This window comes from Sardina pilchardus, chromosome 1 (assembly GCF_963854185.1).
Source record: "Sardina pilchardus chromosome 1, fSarPil1.1, whole genome shotgun sequence".
NCBI classification, from domain to species: Eukaryota; Metazoa; Chordata; class Actinopteri; order Clupeiformes; family Clupeidae; genus Sardina; species Sardina pilchardus.
In genome coordinates, this window is record NC_084994.1 from 13,440,994 (window position 1) to 13,467,371 (window position 26,378).

The 26,378-nt window shown below is 40.8% G+C and overlaps 1 protein-coding gene across 1 annotated transcript; it reads right to left on the bottom strand.

Moving 5' to 3' along the window:
- Positions 1-25,632, bottom strand: LOC134065041 (NACHT, LRR and PYD domains-containing protein 3-like). Its single transcript, XM_062520519.1, has 13 exons — positions 25,375-25,632; positions 22,535-22,715; positions 22,330-22,432; positions 20,249-20,334; positions 14,997-16,737; positions 14,361-14,531; positions 11,688-11,858; positions 10,633-10,803; positions 7,368-7,538; positions 6,313-6,483; positions 1,099-1,272; positions 739-785; positions 1-582 (listed from the first exon to the last, which is right to left on the bottom strand). The coding sequence occupies exons 3-13, from the start codon at positions 22,395-22,397 to the stop codon at positions 26-28; spliced, it is 3,528 nt and encodes a 1,175-aa protein (XP_062376503.1). The 5' UTR covers positions 22,398-22,432; positions 22,535-22,715; positions 25,375-25,632; the 3' UTR covers positions 1-25.
- Positions 25,633-26,378: the final 746 nt, after the last annotated feature.

The window sequence follows — 26,378 nt, forward strand, 5'->3', positions numbered from 1 at the left end:
TTGTCCATGTGTGAGTGTAGATATGTTACAGGGGTTTTGTCCATGTGTATGACTGTGTGTATGGATGGCATAGGGTCACTGTGGAGCCAACAAGTAGCCTGAAGCCTGGATAGAGAGGCTCAGTGAATGTGGAGTGGAACGTGTGCAGGAGGGTGAGTGTGTCAGAGGATAAGACACTGTAGAAGGACAGAGTGCCGGCAGGCCAGTCCAGGTCCACCCTAACTCTTCTGGAACGGATGTAAGGGATGCCAGTGTGTTTGTCATTGTGCCAAGCTAAGTGAGTGCTCAAGTCGACCATCCAGGACTTGGCATTATTCCCCATCGCAGTAGCACGGTCGTCGCCCTTTCTGGATGCGTTTCTATACGACATGCCAATAGAGACCCCTCTCCCACTCCACTCCACCTCCCAGTAGCAGTGCCAAGACTGACCGTGTTGGCACAGGACTTGATACCAGTAGTCGAATCTCTCTGGGTGGTCAGGATATGGCTGCTCCTCACTCACATAGGTCACTTTTCTGTTCTCCTCAGAGAGCAAGAGGTTTCTGTTTGCCGTGTTCGGGTCCAAGGTGAGATCACATAAATCTGCAGATTAGAGGAGAGGGAAAAATAAACATATTCGTATCTGAGGAGTGAATGTGTCTATTTCCTACTGTATGTCCTATTTAAATCACCAGATTTATTAAAATCCCATTACTGTTGCTTTGCTTTAAAAGCACATAAAAGAAAAAAAATACTTACAGCCCTGCATGTCTGATCTCAATATGATTGAGTTTTTTGTAAAGAAACTAGAATAAATGAGACACACACACACACACACACACACACACGAGACACAATTAATTCTAAATAGAGTACAGCAAGTGTGTTTGAGGCAGATGGAGGTAAATGCATTGGAATCAAAATCTAAAGATATCTGTTTTGTCATAAAACAATATGATGCCATCCCACAACCTTTACCAAATAAGCCTAGAGAAATATAGGCTTACTTCTCTACTTTGCAATCTATTTGGTGCAATATCAGTTGTTGTACATACAGTATGAATTAGTTCATGGGAAAACATGAGCTGGTGTACTTGTGTGTGTGTTTGCAGCACATACTAAAGTGTCTTCAGTGCACAGTAGTAGTCCCTCAGTCTGGCAGACAGAAGCGTCAGTGTTGACTCTCCCGGGTGATTGTACCGAACGTCCAGCTCTCTCAGATGCGAGGGGTTAGAGGTCAGAGCCTCGTTCAGCAAACGGAAACCCTCCTCTGAGATCTGGCAGTCTTTGACACTGAGGAGGAGAAAGAGAGAATTAAAGGCACTGTATGTAAGAAATGTATTTCAATTTATCATAAAATGGCCCTGATATGTCACTAGACATTAAGAAATCATGCTCATTTCAAATACGTATATCACTGACAACAGCAGGATATTGTCATTTAGAAGTGACGTTGTAGCCCTCAATTGATGCTGATTCGGCACCCTCCACCTATCTACTGATCACAAAGTCAGTAATGTTTCGGCATCCGGGTTGCCAGCTCTGCTCTAGTTACCACAGCTGCAGCTACAAACATGTCGGATGAAAAACGTTATGTAACCTAAAAGACCTTGTTATGAATCCAAAATATGTTGAAAACGAAGAATTTGAAGACAGATGCCAACATTGCAAATTTTCTCCTAGACAGGTAAGATTCATCTAAGTTTTGCTAACTTACTGGTACCGTAATTTCCTGACTATTAGCCACGGTTTATACATTGATTTTGCAACATTCCTTAAACTATGAGGTTAATACACAGGGACAGTTGGTGTTAATATGGCTTTGTTTCTTTTAACTTACATAAAACACTGTCCAGCGGCTTATACACAATGCGGCTTATATGCTGGAAATTACTGTACTTAATGGACATTTCCGATATTCATGACAGTCAAACAAAGATATGCATGTTTGTGCAAAGTAACGTTATGTTAGCGCATATGGAGGAGGTGATTGAATTGAAAAGCTGAGGAATTGTTTGGGAAACAAAGATGGCGAGTCGTCATTGCAATCAACATTAGCATTGCATTGTCAGAGTCCGTTTCTCTGTCATGAGATGCTGAGGAAAACAACATTAGCACTTGCCATTGGAAGCTCCTCCTAACAGCCTACGTTCCTGCTGGATCCTGCAGCCTAGCTGGCAACCTCGAGTCAGAGGGAGGGGAGGGGATACACCGCTCTACAGCCATTTGAAAGTGATTGCAGAAATCCAAAATCTTACGGTTCCCTTAAGGGCCGTTCACACCAAGAACTACAACTAGAATGTGTCAGGACCCTCTGCCAGCCTCTAGACTACAACTACGAAGTTGAAATTAAAGTACATTGACTCCCTTCTCACAGAAGTAGGCCTGTACACACACACACTTTAAACAAGTGTCTCAATCTCATACACATACATTACGCTGCCATATACAAAACTGAATCAATGTGAATTTACATGAAATGTAATCATATTTACATTCCATCTCCACACCCATTAGTCTCGATGGAATATCTCACAAGCTCTTCACACAACTCATAGCAAACCATATATTAAAATAAACGGCAGACCTTACGACAGGGCTGTACACTGCGAGCAGGTCGTCGCATTTGCGCGCAAATATATATTAGTGCGAATATAAAATTTAAAATGCTCGCACACGTGCGAGTACTGATTTCAACCCTTTCATTCGCATTTTGCTCCTAAAATTAATCCACACCAAGTGGATGAAAGTATAGTACAATTTTCGCGCATCTAATTTCAGAGTTGACAACTCTTACGCACCTGGCTAGACACTCATGCTTTCAGCATCAACCCATAGACTGTATATATCTATATATACAGTCTATGCATCAACCTCGCAAGAAATGTCACTCCAAATCCAGTCTTCTTTTTTCTTCAATCTGTTCGTAATTAGTTGGTGACTATGCGATTACCGGTGAAACGGTAAAAATGCTATAAATGATAAATAATGTTGACTGTAACAATTACCGTGTTCATTTCAAATATCACGGTTGATATAGCTAAACATGGTGTGGAAACCGTGCGTTAAATTCCTCCCAGCTTCACCCAAGCCTGCATTTGACATAGGCCTGGTAGACTTATATGAAACAAAGATGGTATCCTGATTCAGTTGTCTAAATGATGTATAACCACGGTTCGGTGTAGGCTACATCTGCTTTAAAAAGGCGGAACATATTCATCGCAAATATGCGCTGTAGGCTATATAGCCATCATATGTATCATATATGCGTCTTTTTATAGCTACATTCACATTAAATCCATTCCACTAACGTTATCAGGAGGAGAATACCGTAACGTTTTATTTTCAGCACTGGTTGTCACTCATTGGATAGCCTGTAACATATAAAGGCTACCAGACTCCAAGACAAGTCATGGTAGAGTAAGTTAAGCACCCAGCCAACTAAAGATGACCAAGAAAAAAGTGAACGGACAACTCATAATGCAATGCTACGGTGGCTACCTAAATCATAGAAGTTCACATTGCTGGACACTCATCTTTTCTATTACACCGGAAATATTTGTCTTTCCCGTTGTAAGTATTTTTAATTTTTGAATATATAACATTCATGTTATTGAATGAAAACATGTAGGCTATCCTTGAACTATGCGTTTATATTTTCCTAAAACCGAATGAAATCTAATTATGTCCACGTAGGCTACGGTACTGCTTAAAGTGACAGGCACTCAATTAGACTTACACACCACCCCTGTAATATCATTAAAGACAAGTGTTAGTGTAATCAATATGAAGTATTCAAATTACTTTGAATTTTAAGCTATAAGTAATTATGCAGAACCTTTAATGCTATGAATTGTTAACAAAATGTATACAAATTCTGAATTCAAAATATGAAATAGAAACCAGACAACCCATTTTCTGTGTGTGTGCAGGGTTTGAGCAGAGACTAGGATTGCCACTGCTGTGAATGATCTGTATCCTGCTTAAGGCAATAAGGTTCTCAAGGAAATTTCATAGTGCTCCTAAATTTTTTTCTGTGCTCCTACATTTTTTCATTTAGGAGCACCTATGCTCCTAGTGAAAAAGCTAAGCGTACAGCCCTGCCTTACGAGGATATGAAACACTCATTTGTAGTCTATAATAAGCCCTTCCTGAGTCATACAGTTTTTAAATTTCAATAGAACTAGGCTATTGCATATTGCTTGCATATTGTGTTTTTCCACTTGTTTGAGTTGTTTGGTTTTTTGAACATTTACTCATAGTGCTATATTTTATCCACCTGGTTTAACAACTACCACATGTTTAGCCTAGTCTAGGAGAAGGCAACCTGTGGCTCCGGAGCCGCATGAGGCTCTTCAGCCTCCTTGTAGCGGCTCCCTTTGACAATAAAAAACACAAACATAAATAAAGGGTATTTCTTAATTCATTTTTATTCATAGATTATTATTAGATTAATTTTTTTGAGTTGATACTCTCTAATTTAAAAAAATCTATTTTTAATTAATAATTTTTCAACAAAAATATGCATAACATCAATGTCAACAGCCCCCACCTGCTGGCGGCTTTTGGAATGTGCGAAGATAGAAACTTTTAAAAGTTTACAAGCTCTGTTATTTTTTGCGGCTCACAACTATTTTTTTTGGCAACAGAGGGGGCAAAATGGCTCTTCTGGTAATAAAGGTTGCAGACCCCTGGCCTAATCTATGGTCTAGGCCAGGGGTCTCAAACTCAAATGAGCTGGGGGCCACTGTAACCAACATCAACTGGTTGCCCCCCCCACCCCCCCCCCCCCAAGTCTGTGGTTTACGAAGGTGTAAATACTGTATAGCCTACCTATCTAATCAGCATATGATGTCTGGATGACAACTACGTCGAATTATGCACCTCTCAGTAAATACTGAATGTTGAACATATTTGAGCAGTTTTAGGCCTACTTTACTTTTGTTGTCCTTTCCCCTACATAAGAAATTAACAGCAAAATAGTAAAATGTAAACCAACAACAGTAAACTATGGCTACGCCTACTAGGCTACTAACACAAAGCTTTTGTATTCAATGAAGTAGCCTGGTCAAATCAGTGCCTGTCACAAGTGACTTTGTAGTTTTTCAGCTGTCTGTACGGGGTCCAGGACACTATCATCTCAATTACCACTGGCACCTCCATTTATGTTGGGCAGAGGGTCGAAGCATGGTAGCCGCTTAGAAAACACCGTCGTTCACTCAAAAGACGCACATTCACAGACGCACCCAGATCACTGTCAATTACGATCGATCATAATCTCCAAAAGGCAGACATACTTCAGAATCAGATATGTGAATAACAGACCCAAGACCTCATCAAACGTGATTTTTTTTGTTTCAACATTTGATGTATTTCTGCTTCAGTTTGTGCAAAACTATGGCCTGCATGCATCGCTTCCGCGTCATTACAAACCGCACGTCTCCTGCGTGTAGTTTGTAATGAGGGGGCTAGTTCGTCAAAACGTTGCTTGAATCAAAACACTTAATGTCTAGCAGGTGGAGTCTAGGCTACAAATGAGATTTGTCACCGTACCTCCCGTCTGTTTTAACCCGTGTCGTTTATCGCATAATAGATACCCTCAAGGGGCGACTTAGGCTACATTATTATTTTGACAGAAAGTTGCGGGCTGGAACATGTTGCAAGTAAACAATTGCTAATTTGTGTTGTTGTCACGAGCATGAGCTGGTAGCGCAGCCATAGAGCCCAGCCCACGATTGTTACAAAATATAAAATGCCCAGATGCATCTGCGCGGGCCGCACTAACATTAAGCTTCGATTTCAGGCCGGGGACCGCAAAATATCGTCTCGCGGGCCGCAATTGGCCCGCGAGTTTGAGACCCCTGGTCTAGGCTATGGACCCTGTGTGTCTACCAATGGCCCTGCACTTAAGATTGTGCTGATACCTTTTTGCACCCATCTTTTGTTACCCTGCCCCCCAACCAACTTTCTGGAGGCATGTTTTAGAGTTGGAATGGTGTTGATATATCAAAAGCTCTAGAAGCCGGAGTGTTCTAGAAGCCGGAGTGGTAAACTGAAAACTTGAGAACAATAGCGTGCCTGCTTTAGCTACAAAATCTAAATATTGCACATGGAAATTAATAATTTCTAGATTCACAGGCACATTTAAGAAGAGAAACACTGACAGTGCCTGCTGCAGCCACTAAAATTGACCATATATGGCAATGCTCTAGAATTTCTCAAATGTACTTCAAAATTACAGAAAAAAGGAAAAGAAAAAAAAAGAAAAAATTGTAGGCGAATTTACTTTGGATAAGTGAATTTATTGATGGTACATGTATGTGTGACACCAACCTTAGTTTTTGCAGTTTACACTCCGGACTGCCGAGTCCCACGGAGAGATGCTGGAGGCCAGAGTCTTTGAGGACGTTGTTGCTGAGGTCCAGCTCTACTAGGGAGTTAGCCGACTTCAGCACTGCCGCCACAGCTTCACACGACTTGGTTCTCAATTTATTGTCAGAGAGCCTGCAACACACAATAAACGACAAAAAAAATATGGTGTGTATTTTTTAAAAACGTCATATAAAAACTGCAGCTTTCATCACTGTTTTAAGTCAGATATATTATTGGCTGATAAGTGAAAAAAATAAAACATCATTATTTTTATATTAAAGGGATTATCCAGAATAAAATGCATGGATAGAGAGTCCAGAATGAATTTAATCAAGCCAGTACCTTTCCGGAAATGTCGCTGCTGCAGTTGGGGAACATTTTAGCAACGCTTCAACAACATTTCCAGAAAGGTACTGACTCGATTAAATTAATTCTGGACTCTCTATCCGACCACATAAAGACCTGGGGATACTTCGGTTTGGCTTTAGGGACCCTCTACTCACTACCACGTTAGTGTAATGTTGTTTGGAACAGTAGAAGAGGTAAAAAAATAGCGTTTTGTAGCGGCGAAAGGACATGCCTGGTTCACTTCCAGGCTAACGAGTTTTGGCTAAAAACGATAAAATCGAACTTTGATTTGATGTCAACTCAACGTATGTACTCAGAATCATCCGTAAATTGATCTAAAGTGCATTTTACTCCGGATAATCCCTTTAAAGTCCGATAACAGAATTTGGGCCGTTAATTCACCACTCTAAGAAGATCTGTGGATCTGCGTTGAATCTGTGCATCCCAAAATTCTCTCGTGAATGCCGTTTAACCTTAGCAGAGCGGAGTTCAGCCCTACCTAGAGTCGTCTTGTGCTAGTGTGTTTGCTTTACAGGGCTAATCGTGGAAAACAAACAACCTCGCCAGTGGGACGAGTTCATAATAGGCCTAGTTCTAAGTTGTATTTAAGCTTAAAAAAAAAAAATGCTAGCGACGGTCTAGTGATTGTCATAAGGTCCATTACCAACCTCAATATCTCCAGGTTGCAGTCGCCATGACACAGTCCTGCAGACAGATGCTGGACTCCACAGTCGTTGATGTTATTGCTGCTGAGGTCCAGCTGTTTGAGGGAGTTTGCTGACAGCAGAACTTCAGCCACAGTTGCACAGGATACATCACTGAGTTCACAGTCTGCAAGTCTGCAACACAGTAAGGACATGAACATTTGCTGAATTTGATGAGAAAACTCCACTACATGAAGGTACCAAAAGTGGCTCAAAATGTTTAGGCAGTAAATTGTATCACAGGGTGTCAGGATTTCGATTTCTTTGCCTACTCAACTTCTCTCTTGATCTACTGTAGTTACAGTCCAAAATTACTTTAAGGTTTAAAATGCACATTGCACATGCATAATTTCTGCTATAGCAGGTTGTGCGCAACAGAGTAGACGGACATAAGATACAGTCTGAGGAGTTGCAGCTTTATTCAGTTACCTGCAGTTGAAACTAAACTCTTACAAACTCACTAAACCCTCACAAACTCTGATTTGGCCGCTATAGCTTATTTCCAGCCGTTCATGAGCGTTTACTGCTAAATGAAAACGATTCATACACTGTCTCTAGCCACCTACTCACAGTTCACTGAAGTCAGGTTCACTTAAAGGAGCCACACATAGGGCTAGGCTGGCTACTGCTATTTTGTTGACTGCTGTACTACTGAGGATTCTTATGAGTTCTGTCCATCATTTAGTGGTAGGTAAAACTACTGCAATAATATTATGCTTATTAAATGCTTTCCTCAATTCACTTTTCACCATTTTTTTCAAGAATAATATTATCGCTTATCGCTATCGGCCCTAAAATTCCAATGAAAAATCAAATGAAACTAACATTGTTCAAACTGATAACACTACAGTATTAGTTAAATGGTAAGGTCCATTCATTAACACTTGGAGGTCCGGGGCCTTTTCAGGTACTTTGAGGCAGTCAGCTATACTTTGAGATTTTCAAGTTTTTCCATCTAACTAAAAACATCTATGCAAAAATGGCACATATGATTATATTCTAGAGGTCCTCCACAACAATAAGGAGGGAGAATTGTGACACCCCTAGTAAATTGTAACCAAAATCAAGCCCAGTCTCTCACTTTGACAACGCATTGTTTGACAAATACTGTCTGTATAATTTTGACTGCACAGCAAGTACCTTTGATTCCAGCATAGAGACTTTATCCTCAATATAGTGCAGTAATATAGACCAGCATCTATATGGCCATTGGCCATGGCAGTTAGCATGCTAGAAAGCTTCCAAGCCAGGGCTGTACACTGCGAGCAGGTCGTCGCAAAAACGAGTAAAAATATATTAGTGCTAGTTTTAAAAAATAAATACTCGCACACGTGCGAGTACTGATTTCAACCCTTTCATTCGCATTTTGCTCCTAAAATGAATCCACACCAAGAGGATCAAAGTATAGTAAATAAAAAAAATTGTGCATCTTAATACAAATTTCAGAGTTGACAACTCTCGCGAAGATAGAAACTTTTAAAAGTTTACAAGCTCTGTTATTTTTGCGGCTCACAACTATTTTTTTTGGCAACAGAGGGGGCAAAATGGCTCTTTTGGTAATAAAGGTTGCAGACCCCTGGCCTAATCTATGGTCTAGGCCAGGGGTCTCAAACTCAAATGAGCTGGCAGTAGAGTCATTTAATGAACAATGTAAATGGCAGGAGTTACTGAATGGTACCTTGACATGTCTGGGAGTGTGGTCTATTGTCAGATGAAAATAAAATTATGCTCTTTTGCTAAAAACACTTAAGGTGTCTTTGGCGTACATAGAAGAATGACCATACTAAAAAGAACCCCATGCCTAATCAGAATTATGGTGGAGGGGCTGTGCTATTGTGGGGCTGTTTTAATTCCCAAAGGCCTTGGGAACCTAATTAAGGTGCATGGCATCATGAACACCAAGAAAAACCTGAACATTTCCAAAGGAAATCAAACAATCTCTGCCAAATACCTAAAAGTTCGTCATGATTGGATCATTCATCAGGTCAATGAACCAAAACAAATGCACAGATCAAAACAAATATGGTTTACTGAACACAAAATCAAGCTTCAGACATTGCCATAGCAGTCCCCTGATCTAAACTCCATAGAAAAACAGTGGGATGAGTCAACGAGAAGAATGCACAAGTGTGGACCTAGCAATCTGGACGATCTGGAGAGGTTTTGTAAAGATGAATGGTCTTAAATCCCTTACTTTGTATTCTCAATCTTTATGGGGTGTCAGAAAAGAATATTACATGCTGTTTTATTGACAAAGGGAGGTTTAAGAAGGTATTACAAGTAGGGGTGCCAATAATTGTGAGTGACGCGTTTTTATTAAAAACATTTATTTCTTTATGAGATTTTCCTTTTTCTCAGAATACATTTGCTTCCCTTGCAGGGTGTATTTTTCCTCATTGTTTTCATTGTGGGAGTTCAATAAATCACCTAAAGATTATTTTTTAGACCTATTTTTAGTCAACTTTTACCAAGGGTGCCAATAATTCTGGAGGGTACTGTAGATACCCTCAAGGGGCGACTTAGGCTACATTTAATTTTGACAGAAAGTTGCGGGCTGGAACATGTTGCAAGTAAACAATTGCTAATTCGTGTTGTTGTCACGAGCATGAGCTGGTAGCGCAGCCATAGAGCCCAGCCCACGATTGTTACAAAATATAAAATGCCCAGATGCATCTGCGCGGGCCGCACTAACATTAAGCTTCGATTTCAGGCCGGGGACCGCAAAATATCGTCTCGCGGGCCGCGAGTTTGAGACCCCTGGTCTAGGCTATGGACCCTGTGTGTCTACCAATGGGCCTGCACTTAAGATTGTGCTGATACCTTTTTGCACCCATCTTTTGTTACCCTGCCCCCCAACCAACTTTCTGGAGGCATGTTTTAGAGTTGGAATGGTGTTGATATATCAAAAGCTCTAGAAGCCGGAGTGTTCTAGAAGCCGGAGTGGTAAACTGAAAACTTGAGAACAATAGCGTGCCTGCTTTAGCTACAAAATCTAAATATTGCACATGGAAATTAATAATTTCTAGATTCACAGGCACATTTAAGAAGAGAAACACTGACAGTGCCTGCTGCAGCCACTAAAATTGACCATATATGGCAATGCTCTAGAATTTCTCAAATGTACTTCAAAATTACAGAAAAAAGGAAAAGAAAAAAAAAGAAAAAATTGTAGGCGAATTTACTTTGGATAAGTGAATTTATTGATGGTACATGTATGTGTGACACCAACCTTAGTTTTTGCAGTTTACACTCCGGACTGCCGAGTCCCACGGAGAGATGCTGGAGGCCAGAGTCTTTGAGGACGTTGTTGCTGAGGTCCAGCTCTACTAGGGAGTTAGCCGACTTCAGCACTGCCGCCACAGCTTCACACGACTTGGTTCTCAATTTATTGTCAGAGAGCCTGCAACACACAATAAACGACAAAAAAAATATGGTGTGTATTTTTTAAAAACGTCATATAAAAACTGCAGCTTTCATCACTGTTTTAAGTCCGATATATTATTGGCTGATAAGTGAAAAAAATAAAACATCATTATTTTTATATTAAAGGGATTATCCGGAATAAAATGCACGGATAGAGAGTCCAGAATGAATTTAATCAAGCCAGTACCTTTCCGGAAATGTCGCTGCTGCAGTTGGGGAACATTTTAGCAACGCTTCAACAACATTTCCAGAAAGGTACTGACTCGATTAAATTAATTCTGGACTCTCTATCCGACCACATAAAGACCTGGGGATACTTCGGTTTGGCTTTAGGGACCCTCTACTCACTACCACGTTAGTGTAATGTTGTTTGGAACAGTAGAAGAGGTAAAAAAATAGCGTTTTGTAGCGGCGAAAGGACATGCCTGGTTCACTTCCAGGCTAACGAGTTTTGGCTAAAAACGATAAAATCGAACTTTGATTTGATGTCAACTCAACGTATGTACTCAGAATCATCCGTAAATTGATCTAAGGTGCATTTTACTCCGGATAATCCCTTTAAAGTCCGATAACAGAATTTGGGCCGTTAATTCACCACTCTAAGAAGATCTGTGGATCTGCGTTGAATCTGTGCATCCCAAAATTCTCTCGTGAATGCCGTTTAACCTTAGCAGAGCGGAGTTCAGCCCTACCTAGAGTCGTCTTGTGCTAGTGTGTTTGCTTTACAGGGCTAATCGTGGAAAACAAACAACCTCGCCAGTGGGACGAGTTCATAATAGGCCTAGTTCTAAGTTGTATTTAAGCTTAAAAAAAAAAAATGCTAGCGACGGTCTAGTGATTGTCATAAGGTCCATTACCAACCTCAATATCTCCAGGTTGCAGTCGCCATGACACAGTCCTGCAGACAGATGCTGGACTCCACAGTCGTTGATGTTATTGCTGCTGAGGTCCAGCTGTTTGAGGGAGTTTGCTGACAGCAGAACTTCAGCCACAGTTGCACAGGATACATCACTGAGTTCACAGTCTGCAAGTCTGCAACACAGTAAGGACATGAACATTTGCTGAATTTGATGAGAAAACTCCACTACATGAAGGTACCAAAAGTGGCTCAAAATGTTTAGGCAGTAAATTGTATCACAGGGTGTCAGGATTTCGATTTCTTTGCCTACTCAACTTCTCTCTTGATCTACTGTAGTTACAGTCCAAAATTACTTTAAGGTTTAAAATGCACATTGCACATGCATAATTTCTGCTATAGCAGGTTGTGCGCAACAGAGTAGACGGACATAAGATACAGTCTGAGGAGTTGCAGCTTTATTCAGTTACCTGCAGTTGAAACTAAACTCTTACAAACTCACTAAACCCTCACAAACTCTGATTTGGCCGCTATAGCTTATTTCCAGCCGTTCATGAGCGTTTACTGCTAAATGAAAACGATTCATACACTGTCTCTAGCCACCCACTCACAGTTCACTGAAGTCAGGTTCACTTAAAGGAGCCACACATAGGGCTAGGCTGGCTACTGCTATTTTGTTGACTGCTGTACTACTGAGGATTCTTATGAGTTCTGTCCATCATTTAGTGGTAGGTAAAACTACTGCAATAATATTATGCTTATTAAATGCTTTCCTCAATTCACTTTTCACCATTTTTTTCAAGAATAATATTATCGCTTATCGCTATCGGCCCTAAAATTCCAATGAAAAATCAAATGAAACTAACATTGTTCAAACTGATAACACTACAGTATTAGTTAAATGGTAAGGTCCATTCATTAACACTTGGAGGTCCGGGGCCTTTTCAGGCACTTTGAGGCAGTCAGCTATACTTTGAGATTTTCAAGTTTTTCCATCTAACTAAAAACATCTATGCAAAAATGGCACATATGATTATATTCTAGAGGTCCTCCACAACAATAAGGAGGGAGAATTGTGACACCCCTAGTAAATTGTAACCAAAATCAAGCCCAGTCTCTCACTTTGACAACGCATTGTTTGACAAATACTGTCTGTATACTTTTGACTGCACAGCAAGTACCTTTGATTCCAGCATAGAGACTTTATCCTCAATATAGTGCAGTAAATGACCAGCATCTATATGGCCATTGGCCATGGCAGTTAGCATGCTAGAAAGCTTCCAAGCCAGGGCTGTACACTGCGAGCAGGTCGTCGCAAAAACGAGTAAAACTATATTAGTGCTAGTTTTAAAAAATAAATACTCGCACACGTGCGAGTACTGATTTCAACCCTTTCATTCGCATTTTGCTCCTAAAATGAATCCACACCAAGAGGATCAAAGTATAGTAAATAAAACTTTTTGTGCATCTTAATACAAATTTCAGAGCAAATTTCACGCACCTGGCTAGACACTCACGCTTTCAGCATCAACCTCACACTCTCACACACATACAAGAAATGTCACTCCAAATCCATTCTTCTTTTTCTTCAATCGGTTCGTTATCAGTTGGTGACTAGTAGCAATTACCGGTGAAACGGTAAACCATGATAAAACTGTTGACTATAACCGTGTTCATTTCAAATATTATTATTATCACGGTTGATAGGCTTAACACGGTGAAGAAACCGTGCGTTAATTCCTCCCAGCTTCATCCGAGCCTGCATTTGACATAGGCCTGGTAGACTTCTATGAAACAAAAATGGTATACTGATTCTGTTGTCTTAAATTATGTATTTAACCACGATTCGGTGTAGGCTACATCTGCTTTTAAGGCAGAACATTTTCATCGCAAATGTGCGCTGTGTAGCCACTCTGCGTCTTTTAATGGCTACATTCACATTAAATCCATTCCACTAACGTCATCAGGAGAATAGGCTACCATAACGTTTTATTTTGAGCACTGATTGTCCCTCATTGAATATAACAGACAAAGGCTACCAAACTCCAAGGCAAGTCATGGCAGAGTAAGTTAAGCACCCAGCCAATTAAACATGACCAAGGAAAAAGTGAAAGGACAACAGCTCACAATGCCATGCCACGGTAGGCTACCTAAATCATAGAAGTTAACATTGCTGGACACTCATCTTTTCTATTACACCAGAAATATTTGTATTTGTCTACAGTTGTTAGTACTTCTTAAAGTGACAGGCACTCAATTAGACCTACACACCACCCCTGTAATATCATTAAAGACAAGTGTAATCAATATGAAATATTCCAATTACTTTGAATTTTAAGCTATAAGTAATTATGCAGATCCTATAATGCTATGAATTGTTAACAAAATGTATACAAATTCTGAATTCAAAATATGAAATAGAAACCAGACAAGCCATTTTCTGTGTGTATGGAGGGTTTGAGCAGAGACTATGATTGCCACTGGTGTGAATGATCTGTATCCTGCTTAAGGCAATAAGGTTTTCAATTAAATTTCATAGTGCTCCTACATTTTTTTCTGTGCTCCTACATTTTTTCATTTAGGAGCACCTATGCTCCTAGTGAAAAAGCTAAGCGTACAGCCCTGTTCCAAGCTTCGATTCCACTATATACTGTATGTCTACTGAGGCATCACTCAACCTTAGCGTCTGCAGTCTGCAGTTGGAGGTGCATAGCCCAGCAGAGAGGAGCTGAACTCCAGAATCAGTGAAGGGGTTGCTGCTCAGGTCCAGCTCGACCAGGAGGTTTGGGGACTGCAGGACTGAAGCCACAACCTCACAAAGCTTATCACTGAGATTACAGCCAGCCAGTCTGTGGGAGAAAATAACAGGACACTTTTAAGGGCCGGGTTTCCCAAAATTGTTAAGAAGCTCTTAAGTGCTAAGAACTTCTTAGGAGCGTTGTAAGAATGTTCTAAGAACGCTCCTAAGAAGTTCTTAGGACTTAAGAGCTTCTTAACGGTTTTGGGAAACCCGGCCATTATCTGTTGGATGAAACTATTTTGTTTTACTTGTGGCACATTTGTCAAGTTATATATCTAGCTTGAAGACTATATTAAGCTCAACAACTAAATTCCATTTATAAATACAAAAAATACAAAGCAGTTGTTACATTACAACATTATTGTCCAAAAATATCATTGTATCTGCTTTGCAAGCACATCTTCAACATACAATAAAGTAAAAGAGTCATGTTTGAAATGCATGATGATATTTGTTAGGGTGTGTCAATTGCAGTTTTTCATGCAGGATTTCACATTCTCATTGAGAAACTCACCGTGCCTTTCTGCAAACACTCATCGCTGGGAGCAGTCTCCTGCGGCCTTCGTCTGACGTGTTGTACTTCTTCAGGTCAAACTCATCCGGCGAGCCGTCGGACGTCAGGAGAGCAGTGGCCAAGGCCGAGCAGTGAGCAGGGGACAACTTGATCCCGTTCGGTGACTTCAGGAGCTCTTGAATCACTTCATCCAACGAGTGATCCTCCATTTCAAATAAGCAGTGGAAAAGATTAATGTACTTTCCTGGAGCGATGTCTTCTCTGTCCAGCTCTTTCACGTACTGGCACGTTTTCATTATGCCCGGAGAGCTGTCCATCGGGCGGGCAAGAATACCATGTTCTTGCAGCAGCCTCTGATTGGACTCCAAGGTGAGACCTAACAGGAAGTGCAGGAAAAGGTCAAGATGTCCACTGCTGCTGTCCAGCGCCTTATTCACCTTTTCCTCCAGGAACTCAGCTAGTGGTAGGTAGGTATTCTCAAGTAGGTATTCCAGGGTACTTAAGTGGTCATTCAGAGACTTGTAATAGATGAACACATGAAGGGCAGCAAGAAACTCATTAACACTTGAATGTGAAAAGTAGTACATCTTCCTCTCATTAAAGGCTGATTCTTTAATGATTCCTGGGTAAAATAAGCATTTTTTGATGTCAGTGTCGTATTCTTTGAAGTCTTCCTCATACAAAGTCATATTCCCTGGTTCCAGAAGCTTAAAGGCCAGTTTCGCCAATGTCAGTACGCTATCAATCTGGGCCACCCGTTTCTCAGTTTCACTCGAAGCTTGACGGAGGTGGTGATTTATTTGGATGACCAAGAAGTGGATGAACATCTCGGTCAGTGTTTTGGGGATTTCTTGGGTATTGTCCTTTTCCATCATCTGCTGAAGTACAGTGGCTGCGATTGAACAAAAAGCTGGAATGTGGCACATGATACGGAGACTCCTGGATGCTTTAATGTGTGAGATGATTCTTTTGGTCTTACTCTCATCACTGATTCTCTTCCTGAAGTACTCTTCCTTCTGTGGGTCACTGAATCCTCGTAGTTCTGTTACCTGGTCGATATACTGAGCAGGAATCTGACTGGCTGCTGCAGGTCGTGAGGTTATCCAGATGAGTGCAGAGGGAAGCAGAGTTCCCTGAATGAGGCTCGTCATTAAAGCATCCACTGATGATTTTTGCTTAACATCAGACAAATTACTGTTCTGTTCCAGATCCAAAGTTAACTGACTCTCATCCAAACCATCAAAGATGAACACAACCCGACAGTCTTTGTATCGTTCATCATCATTCAGCTCCTTCATCTCAGAGTGGAAGTAAAGCACGAGCCTGTGAAGACTGTACTTATCACACCTGACCAAATTCAGCTCACGGAAAGAAAGGGGAAACATAAAATCTATATTCTGATTGGCTAGCCCATCTGCCCAATCAAAAATAAATTTCTGGACGGAGACTGTTTTTCCAATGCCAGCAACACCTTTGGTCATCACAGTTCTGATGTGCCTCTCCTGTCCAGGTAAGGGCTTAAAGATGTCATTGCAGTTGATGGGTGTGTCTTCTGTGGTTTCCCCTCTGGGTAATGACTGTACCTGCCAAACCTCATGTTGCTTATATTCCCTGTCATTTCCTCCGTCTGTGATGTAGTGCTCCTTCTGGAGTGTTGCAGCCTCAGCTAGGACCTCCAACCTGCTCTTCAGACCAGCTTTATAAAGCTGTTTGACCCTCACCAGGACCTCATCATCATCAGCTGGGTAAAAAGCAAAACACCAGACATGTCACAACATGTCACCATTTTAATCACAGTTATCAAAAGTTCAAAGCAATCAAATGTGCTATAGGGTCATTCTATTCGTTCCTGGGTCAGTCTGTGTCAAATCAGATAAGGTTGTTGCCGCACCATCTCAGATTTTGTTCAAACCTTGTCTATATCAAGAATGGGTCCCAAAACTAAGGCCTGTCAAATATTTCAAAATAGTTCAAATTAGTAGTTCAAACGAGTTAACGCAAAACAATTTCAACGGTGTTATTTTTTTTTAGCTTTTTTAGCGTTAAGTTTTTTCATGAACTGCTGTGGCCACGTTAGAAAAAACTACAGGCTGTAAACCAGAAGCAAAACAATAAACGCACCCCATAATGCCATTGTTTAGACGTTAAAATGGACGCTGCTAACAAACTAATGAATGGAGAGTTTAGTTTTTAAAACATGGCCAGGGTCAGTTTATAAGAGCAAAGTTATCTGCATGTACTGTCGATGTGAACTGAGTTACCATCGTAGCACGACTAGTTATTATTAGCCGCATTGAGAATTTGTGTGAAACTGAGAAGTCTAAGGTAGAGCAGGTGTTGGGGCAGACAAATACAGTTGCGCTAACGGGAGATTAGCCTACTGGACTCAGTAATGAGAACTATCTCGGGGTAACGTTAATGTGAGTGTATGTGTGTGTCTGTGTGCGACATCCCTCTGGCTCTTCTCTCCCCTTCCTACTACTGTAACTTCAGGCTAACGTTACTGTATCTGTCTTGTGCCTGCGTGCGCGTGTGTGTGTGTATATGTGTGCGTTCATGCACATTTGGTGTGTGTGTGTGTGTGTGTGTGTGTGTGTGTGCATTCGTGCACATTCGGTGTGTGTGTGTGTGTGTGAGAAGAACTATGTTTGAATTAGGCTACAACAATTAAGACGTTTTTTTTTTTAAGTTATTGCAGTATCTGAACTTCTAGGAGGAGAGAAGTTTGTTTCTTGCTCAGTGGTGCTGCCAGCATTGTGTCATCTGTCCCAGTATTACTACAGACATGAATGGCTGTAACACTATACTAAAAAAAACAATTGCACAAAGCAAGCTTTACTTTGATAAGAGTATTAAAATGATAAATCAAGTCTGCGGGAGTCTGCGCTTTTCTTCTACTGCACGAAAGGCGTGCACTTTCAGAGGAGGGGCGGGACTTTCGAGCTCTATTGGCATCGTTCGAATCATGACTCCGTACACTTGAATAATCCTTCAACCAATCAGACCAATGATCCGGTGCATCTTTTGGATAAGCTAGTTTGTGATTGGAGCCAAAAGTTCTAGCAGGGAACAGAGGAAATAGATGAGCAGGTTTCCAGCCTGAACTGCAGGACAAAATCAAAATTTGCTGGCAGGGTTTACTCAGCCTAGTAGTAATAGGCAGACTTCTGTCACTGTCATGTTCAACAGTCAGGTTGAGGAAGTCCTTTGTGCCCAGGGCCATCCAACTTTTCAGTGCCACACAAAAGGGGAGGGAGAAATTGACTTTTCAGCATGAGCCTGTCTCTCTCTCAGTCCCTACCATCGTATCACTTTGCCTGCTGTCCACCTGACTGTTTTACAGGTTATATTAGCCCTCCTACAATCTGGACTGTGGTCATAACACCTACACTTTATAACTTATTGCCTGTTACATATTAGCTACAGTAGCTTTCATATATCTTTCTATCTATCTATCTTTCATCTTAGCTATTAGCTTTCATCTATGCTGATGCTGATGGGCGAGTTCGCAGCTTTAAAGGGATATTCCGCCATTTGTGGAAATACGCTCATTTTCCACCTTCCCTCGAGCAAAACAATCGATATTTACCTTGTTCCCGTTCATCCAGCCATTCTGTGAGTCTGGCGATACAACTTTTAGCTTCAGCCTAGCATAGATCATTGAATCGGATTAGACCATTAGCTTCTCGCCTGCTAGCTTCATGTTTAAAAGTGACTAATATTTCTGGTAATTTTCCCATTTAAAACGTGTGTTCTCTCAAGTTAGAAAGTGCAATAAGACCAACTGAAAATGAACCCTGCCGTTTTTCTAGGCTGATTTGACATGGAACTACATTCTCATCTGGCGTAATAATCAAGGCAACTTGCAGCTACTGGCACTACTACTGCTTGATGTCTATGGGGACTATTTTCAGATGCTGCGTACGATATCGCTGCGCCTATGGTACGTTTGCAAGTTGCCTTGATTATTACGCCAGATGAGAGTGTAGTTCCACACTCTTCCTGGACTTGTGGTGGTGGGCTTTCCTCCCGCTATCTTTTTGCGGTGGTAGTAAAAACCAAAGTTGGTCAAATCTAGATTTCTTTTCGTTGCCATGTTAGTCTATGAATACATTTCTGTAACAATTTTCTACATTTTTAATATCTAATTCTAATGAAGTTATTCCTTTTTACTTTTTTTCACTGCTGCTAATTCGCTCAATCTCTAACAATGCTCTCGTAAAATTCATCACAATTCGAGGGGAGGTTGAGATCGTACGACAGGAGGCTACATGCGGAGCAGTGCCCCTGCAGTGTGGGGGGAAATACACATTGCAACCAGTGGGGGAAACGTAGATTATCATAGTTATGGCTTGCAACTTGGCAATGAATGAATTAAGTGGGCCCCGTCAGTCGGTGATTTCGAGCAGAACTAGTAGTGCCCTGGCCAGAACTAAGGGGGCGGGGCACTACCGGGCCCTATGGTAATTTGACCACTGAACATAGGCCTACTGTAGGCCTATTAAATGAATAGAAGTGAATTAGAACTGCACTCATTCATTTAAGAGCTTAGATTCTCTGCCCAAACCCAAACTGCGAGATTTTCCATCACTTCTCTCGGTTCGGTCGGGTCAGGCTCCTAATCACAGAAAGCCTCCGTTTTAAAATATCATAAATAACATTTCTAAGTAGCATACAAAATGTATTGTCCATCTTGTCCATCTCTTTTTGTCTTCGCCTTGAACTTACAACTAGCCTATTCACGGAAATGCGGTCTTGTAACCCCTTCTCTTACATTAATCATTAAATTAATTAATCAAAAGGTTGCCTATGGAGTCTTTGTGTGGAGATGTGTGAGTCACAAATGTCCCTCGTCCAGTCTGTTTTACATGGTCTGTAGGTTAATATGTCGTGTTGCTTATATACCCCCCCCCCCCCCCCCCAAATAGGCCTACGCATTCGTCACTTGGCTTCCTCAGAAATTTTCCCTACGCCTCGCCACTGACTGTACGCCACCTGGTGGTTGTTAGGGTACATTGCCATAGCCTCGAAAAACAGCCTACGGGATTTCTGCGGGATTGCCGCGGTAAAATGTCCATTTTCAACCCTTACCCACTGTAGCTACAAAATTTTAGGGGGGCTAATAATTTTGGTCTCAACTGTAAGTATATCTCTATCTAGTTAGTTGCTTGCAGAAAAACAACAACTCTGATGTTGAAGTGAAAGGTGATGTAGAAGACGGTTTAGGTGTACAGTACAGGTCGAGTACTCACATGCTTGACCACAGGTGATGACGCCATTTGCTCTTTGCTCAGTCAACGCACGTACAGATTGATCTGTCTGATCAACCCTCAGCTCACTACAAACATAAGTAAACTTTGTTAATTAATAAAACAAAAAAATGCCCATTCCATTCATTAATTTAGCAGATACTGTTGCCCAAAGTGACTTACATATGATGTCAATTATATTACAAGGGATTACATTGTCCCCAGAGCAATTTGGAATTAAACCTGTTATCTGGTTCTGTCCAAGATCACGGCCCTGTCCTCAGCGAGTTTGTGGAATGGTGTGATAGCTCCTTTTTGGAGTTAAATGTCACAAAGACCAAGGAGATGTTCATTAACTTCAACAGGCATGGAGGATGCAGGACCGCCACTACAATACATGGGGAACCAGTGGAAGTTGTACATGAGCAGTGTTGGGGAGTAACGCATTACATGTAATTGAGTTACGTAATTTAATTACAAAATAAATGTAACAGTAATATATTACAGTTACTGTAGAAAAAAATGTAATTCAATTACAGGTACTTTTGAATTTTTTCAAAATTACAATTTGAATTACATCTCAATATTGTCAGCAAAACTTTGCAAAGAATATTGTATGTAAAAAGAACTGTTTCCCTCCACAGCCATAGTTTGATACGGGACCTTCTGATAGGCTCTATCACGTCTACAGCGCCATCAGCGTAGGCCTACATGCCTGCCTGTAAACGTGTTATGATTATCATTATATTATCCTCACAAAAAAATGTGATGCTAATTCATGTATTGAATGCCCTTGCTGTCTTGTTCGCTTGTACAGAACTGCTCGGCAGCATGTAGACCAAGGCCGAAATCTTCGCATGGATTTGGGGACTATATATATCATTCAAAAATCGGAAAAGTAATTAAAAAGTAATCAAAAGTAATTAGTTACGTTACTCAGAAAAAGTAATTGAAATAGTTACACTACTATTACATTTTAAACAGAGTAACTTGTAACTGTAACACATTACATTTCTAAAGTAACCTTCCCAACACTGTACATGAGTACAAATACCTGGGCACTGTCATTGATGACAAACTGCGGTTTGACTCCAACACAGAGGTGATCCTTAAAAAATGTCAACAGCGCAAGTATTTTTTGAGAAAGCTATACTCCTTTGGAGTAAACAGGAAGATCCTCACAGTTTTTTACACCTCCTTCATTGAAAGTGTACTGACTTTTTCATCTATATGCTGGTTTCACTCCCTCTCCATCAAAAATAAGAATCACCTCCAGAGCATTGTGCACACATGTTCTAAGATCATTGGCCACCCTCTTCAGTCACTGACATCGCTGCATGATAAGGCTACACTAAGAAAAGCCAACTCTATCCTGGAAGACTCTACTCATGTTCTACATGGAGTTTTTGAATGGCTGCCCTCTGGCAGGCGTCTGCGCTGTCCTCTTGCTAGGACTAACAGGAGGAAGGCGACCTTTACCTTTGAGGCTATTCGCCTTTTGAACTCAAATATGCCCCCAGCCCCCTCCTCCCTCTCCTGGGACTAACCCCCCCCCCCCCCCCCCCCCCCCCCCTGTCTTATGTTGTGTTATGTCTTATATGTCACTATGCCTGCACAGAGAAATTGCCCCTCGGGGATAAATAAAGTGTTTTGAATTGAATTGAATTGAATAGAATGGAAATAATTTTTTTCTTGGTTTTCATGAATTATGAGAGGTTATGCATAAACAAAGAGCCATCATGAACATGACATGAGGCATGGTTGTGCCCTCCTTCATATGAAAATCTTGAACTTAAAAATAGACACTATCCTCTTTAAGTGTTTTACAGCGTTGGAAGCCGGGAACTGAACCCACAAATGTCAAGCTGCTGCACATTACCCCAGCTCCTTAAACCACTACGCTACCACCACCCGTAAAAATATGCAGCAGCATGATTGTGTGGTGTGGGAGTTAGTCCTATAGTGCTAAACATGTGTGCTAACTTCTGAACTACAAAAACTTGAATGTTACTCCTCGTTTTGTGAGTGACTTTCGATAAAAGTATCCGCACTACAAATACATTAATAAAATGTAAATAACTTACTTGGATTGTTTTTCCAACACTAGATTTGGCAGGGACAGGCATGCTTTCTCCCTGAGTTGGCACGCCATTCAACATTGTTGATAGCTCTCTATATAGTTCTAGTCTATAAACACATGGAAGTACAGAGTTTGCTTTGTGCCATGTTTGGAGTAATCATTTTCAGAGACTGTCATGTCATTGTGTTTTATAATATCACATCACATACCTTCAATTATTAAACATGATGCATTGGTGCTGTGGCCAATTTAGGATCTTGTGCAAATGACGCTGGACCTTTCCTGAAGCAGCACTGAAGATGATTTGCTCGCGCGTCCCACAGTTGAGAAGCGAAATAAACAAAATATGGGTATTTTGGAACAAATTCTTGAACATAATTCCGATGCATCCTAGAGGGAAGATATTCAAGTTAATTACACACAGAACACACATAAGACATCTGAGTTCTTCAGAAGAATTGTTCCTTTGTTAGAGGTGTACAGATGGTACGGGTTGAGAATGCTCCTTTCTTTGCCGCACATCGGGAATGCCGAAGGTGCGGCAATTGTAATTAAAACTGCAACCGGGGGGCAACATAAGTCCGCCCTAATAACATGCAGGCTCGGCTCATGCCGGAAAAACACTCTCTGGTCAATGGAGAGGGAGGGAAATGCTTATTAGGCCTACCTTCTTTCAATGAAACAGCAGTGTCTGCTCAACTTATCACAGATATGCTTCATAAGTCAGAAAAACGACAGTTTGCCAATAGCTAAACGGGGGTGCCTTTGCTAGCCAAAAAGTAGGCTAGTTATTTTAAACATCTCCATTATGTTAACTTTCTAAAGCATGCAGTTTAAGAAGGCTTGTGTTACATTAAACCCTGCACTCTGCTGTGCTGTGAAATCGTACAGCATAGCCGGGACATTCTAAAACTCTTAACATGAAAAAGCTTAACGTGAAAATTCAGATAACGTCCATAATGAGACATGGAACTACACTCTCATCTGGCTTAATAATCAAGGGAAGTTGCAATCGTACCATGGGCGCCGTGATATCACGCACTACTTACTGCTTGTTGCCTATGGGGACTATTTTCAGATATCACTGCGTTTGCAACTTCCCTTGATTAGGCTATTACGCCAGATGAGAGTAGTTCCATGTCAAATCAGCCTAGAAAAATGGTAGGTTAGATTTTCAGTTGGTCTTACTGCACTTTCTAACTTGAGAAGAGACGTTTTAAATGGGAACATTTCTGGAAATCTTAGTAACTTTTAAGCATGATGCTAGCAGGCGAGAAGCTAATGGTCTAATCCGATTCAATGATCTATGCTAGGCTGAAGCTAAAAGTTGTATCGCCAGACTCACAGAATGGCTGGATGAACGGGAAAAAGGTAAATATCGATTGTTTTGCTCGAGGGAAGGTAAATGAGCTTATTTCCAAAAATGGCGGAATATCCCTTTAAGAATTAAACATGTTGAGTGTACACACCAAATGTTTTCTGATTAATTTTACAGAAATCTTCAAATACATAATAAAAACACAAAAAAGGTTTTGGATTGATGAGATATTTTCAATAAATGCCTTTTTTCCCCAAGGTGGGCTTAAATGGTATGTGACCCAAAAAAAACAGGTATTGTAAGCTAACTTTGAATAAGAATTCCTTGTTAATTCAGAAAGTTTGGCAAAAGAGGGATAACAATGATGACAAGTGTTAAAGCATATTTAGGCTACAGGCATTTCTGTTTACATTTGTTTCATTTTTAGTGAGAGAATATTAGCTTAATTTCCATGGCAGTCGGGGTGGGTTTTTTTTTAGGCTAGCTATTAGCTGAAAGCTTTTTACTGCAGTCCTGTGTTTAGTCTTAGGCCTACTTAGTCATATTTGTGTTGGTCCATTATCACAAGCCAAACATTAAATGCAAGTTCAAAAATAAATTGTGTATAACATGTATAACACAAATGTATAAATGTTACAAATGTTTAAATGTTAAAATTATATTGTGTAAATAAATGTGGTTGTGGGTTTATTTGGAACACATATGGGCTTAAATGGGACTACGGTACCATTTAAGGCCATGTCAGACTTTTCACTTTAACTTTAACTTGAATTTACAGTACACATATAGTACCATACACTACACATTTGGCACTGCACACATTTAACCGAGACCCTTTCAGGTTTCTGTTTTTGGGGAAAATGTATTGATAATTCATCCAATTACATTCTTAAAGGCACAGGAGCAAGATTTTTTTTGTATGGTCAAAATTGTGACCATTGGGATTAACGGGTTGGGTCAACACTGCCTTCTTACCAGGTTCCTTAAAGGTTTTCACTAACTCAGACCCCCCAAGTACGTGTTTGCCTTGGAAAAACAATTTTGAGCCTGGCTTTATCACACTATCTGATTAGGGCCTCATTTGCATAAACATCAAAATATAGAAAAAAAACATTTCTTTCTCATCTTAACGTAAGTAACCAACTGAGAAAGTGTCATGGTGATATCGATCATTTAACATGTTTACCCTTCTCACCTGTACTGTCTCACCTTAATTTTCTATGCCAATAGGCCATGCAAATTGCAAAGTGCAACTTTAGGGAACCAAGTTGAATTCCATCCAGTAGGCCTATAGATTACATTTCTTCAATAAAACCTTAGGGTACTCAACATTTCTGGGTTTACTATTACGACTATAACGACATTAAGCTGAACACACTGGTCGGAATAGATGCGCAACAAGTGTGCAACTTTGACCCTGTAAAAGAAAAAACATGCACTACCGCTGCATTATTAAGACTAGTAGGCCTATGTAACTTTCGTAGTGGCTACAATCTACAGACAGGCATTCAAATGAACTCGATCAATGTCATGTAAACACATTTGGACCACAAGAACCTTGCAAGCAGTTAAGCGAGCAACTGTAAACAAGCTGGAATAGGTCTGCGACGCCATTTTCCACTCGTCTGCTCACATACGTGCGTGGCCTTCAGTTAGATTCGATATGGGCCTACAACTGAAGTAGGCCTATATTTTGTTCTGATCGAATATGGGGTAGAGTAGGCTACTCACCTTCAATCGATTAGGCTACAGTTCATTAAACGATTAGAAAGGCCTACTGCTGGCTGACACGGACGCCGACATCGTCTTTTGGCAAGGATTCTACTTTCGTTTTCAGTATTGATCACGCAGCCGACCGCCCGCCTTCCGTGGGGGATTTACGGTCGGAGATAGCCTATAGCCTACATTATCTAGGCTATTCATTTCTCCCATCGACGTTTGGAAAAATCCCCAACAACTTGTTATCTCTAATGTGACTCAATCAAGCAGCATTTCATTTAAAAGCAAAAAATCTAACAGGGAAAAAAAGAATGAAAAAGGCTAATGGTAGGCAAAGATCCTTAATTAGGCTACCTCTCAGGGGTAGGCTAGGCTACAGTAATGAACAAAGAAACTACTTGTCCCATAACCCATTGCGAATATACGGAGCCCGTGAAGGGTCAGGTGTGTGAATATTTTTGAGTGCACTTTTGCGTTCCCTCGCAATAGGCTACTTTTGCGTTCCCTCGCAATACCTTTTGCGTTCCCTCGCAATAACTTGTATGTGTTCCTGTCAACTTGGACTCCATGCATTAGCCCACCATACAGGTTTACATGGACTGCAGTTCAACTCATGGATAATCTGGACATTATTAAGTTTTACTTTAACCTGGGGCTCACATAGGCTACAGCAGTGGTCGGCAATAGGCGGCCCGCGGGCCAGATGCGGCCCGCAAGCAAAAATATCTGGCCCGTGAGATCTTTTGAACCAGAGAATGGAAAAAAAAAACTTTTTAAAAATCGGACTGTCAGTCTCAAACATGCTCTTTATTTTGAAACGTAACTTTCCAGAACAGAAGAATTTCAAGCAATCTAAATGCTTAGATATTTGTTTCATCTGAATACGAGTGAAGAAGCACGCAGCGAGGTGCAGCGTTAACGCACAACATGCAAAAACAAATGAAGTCAGTGGACAGCGCTGGTTCTCAAATTCCAAGCTAGTCCCTAGAACACATGTTGTCATTCAAACAACGGAC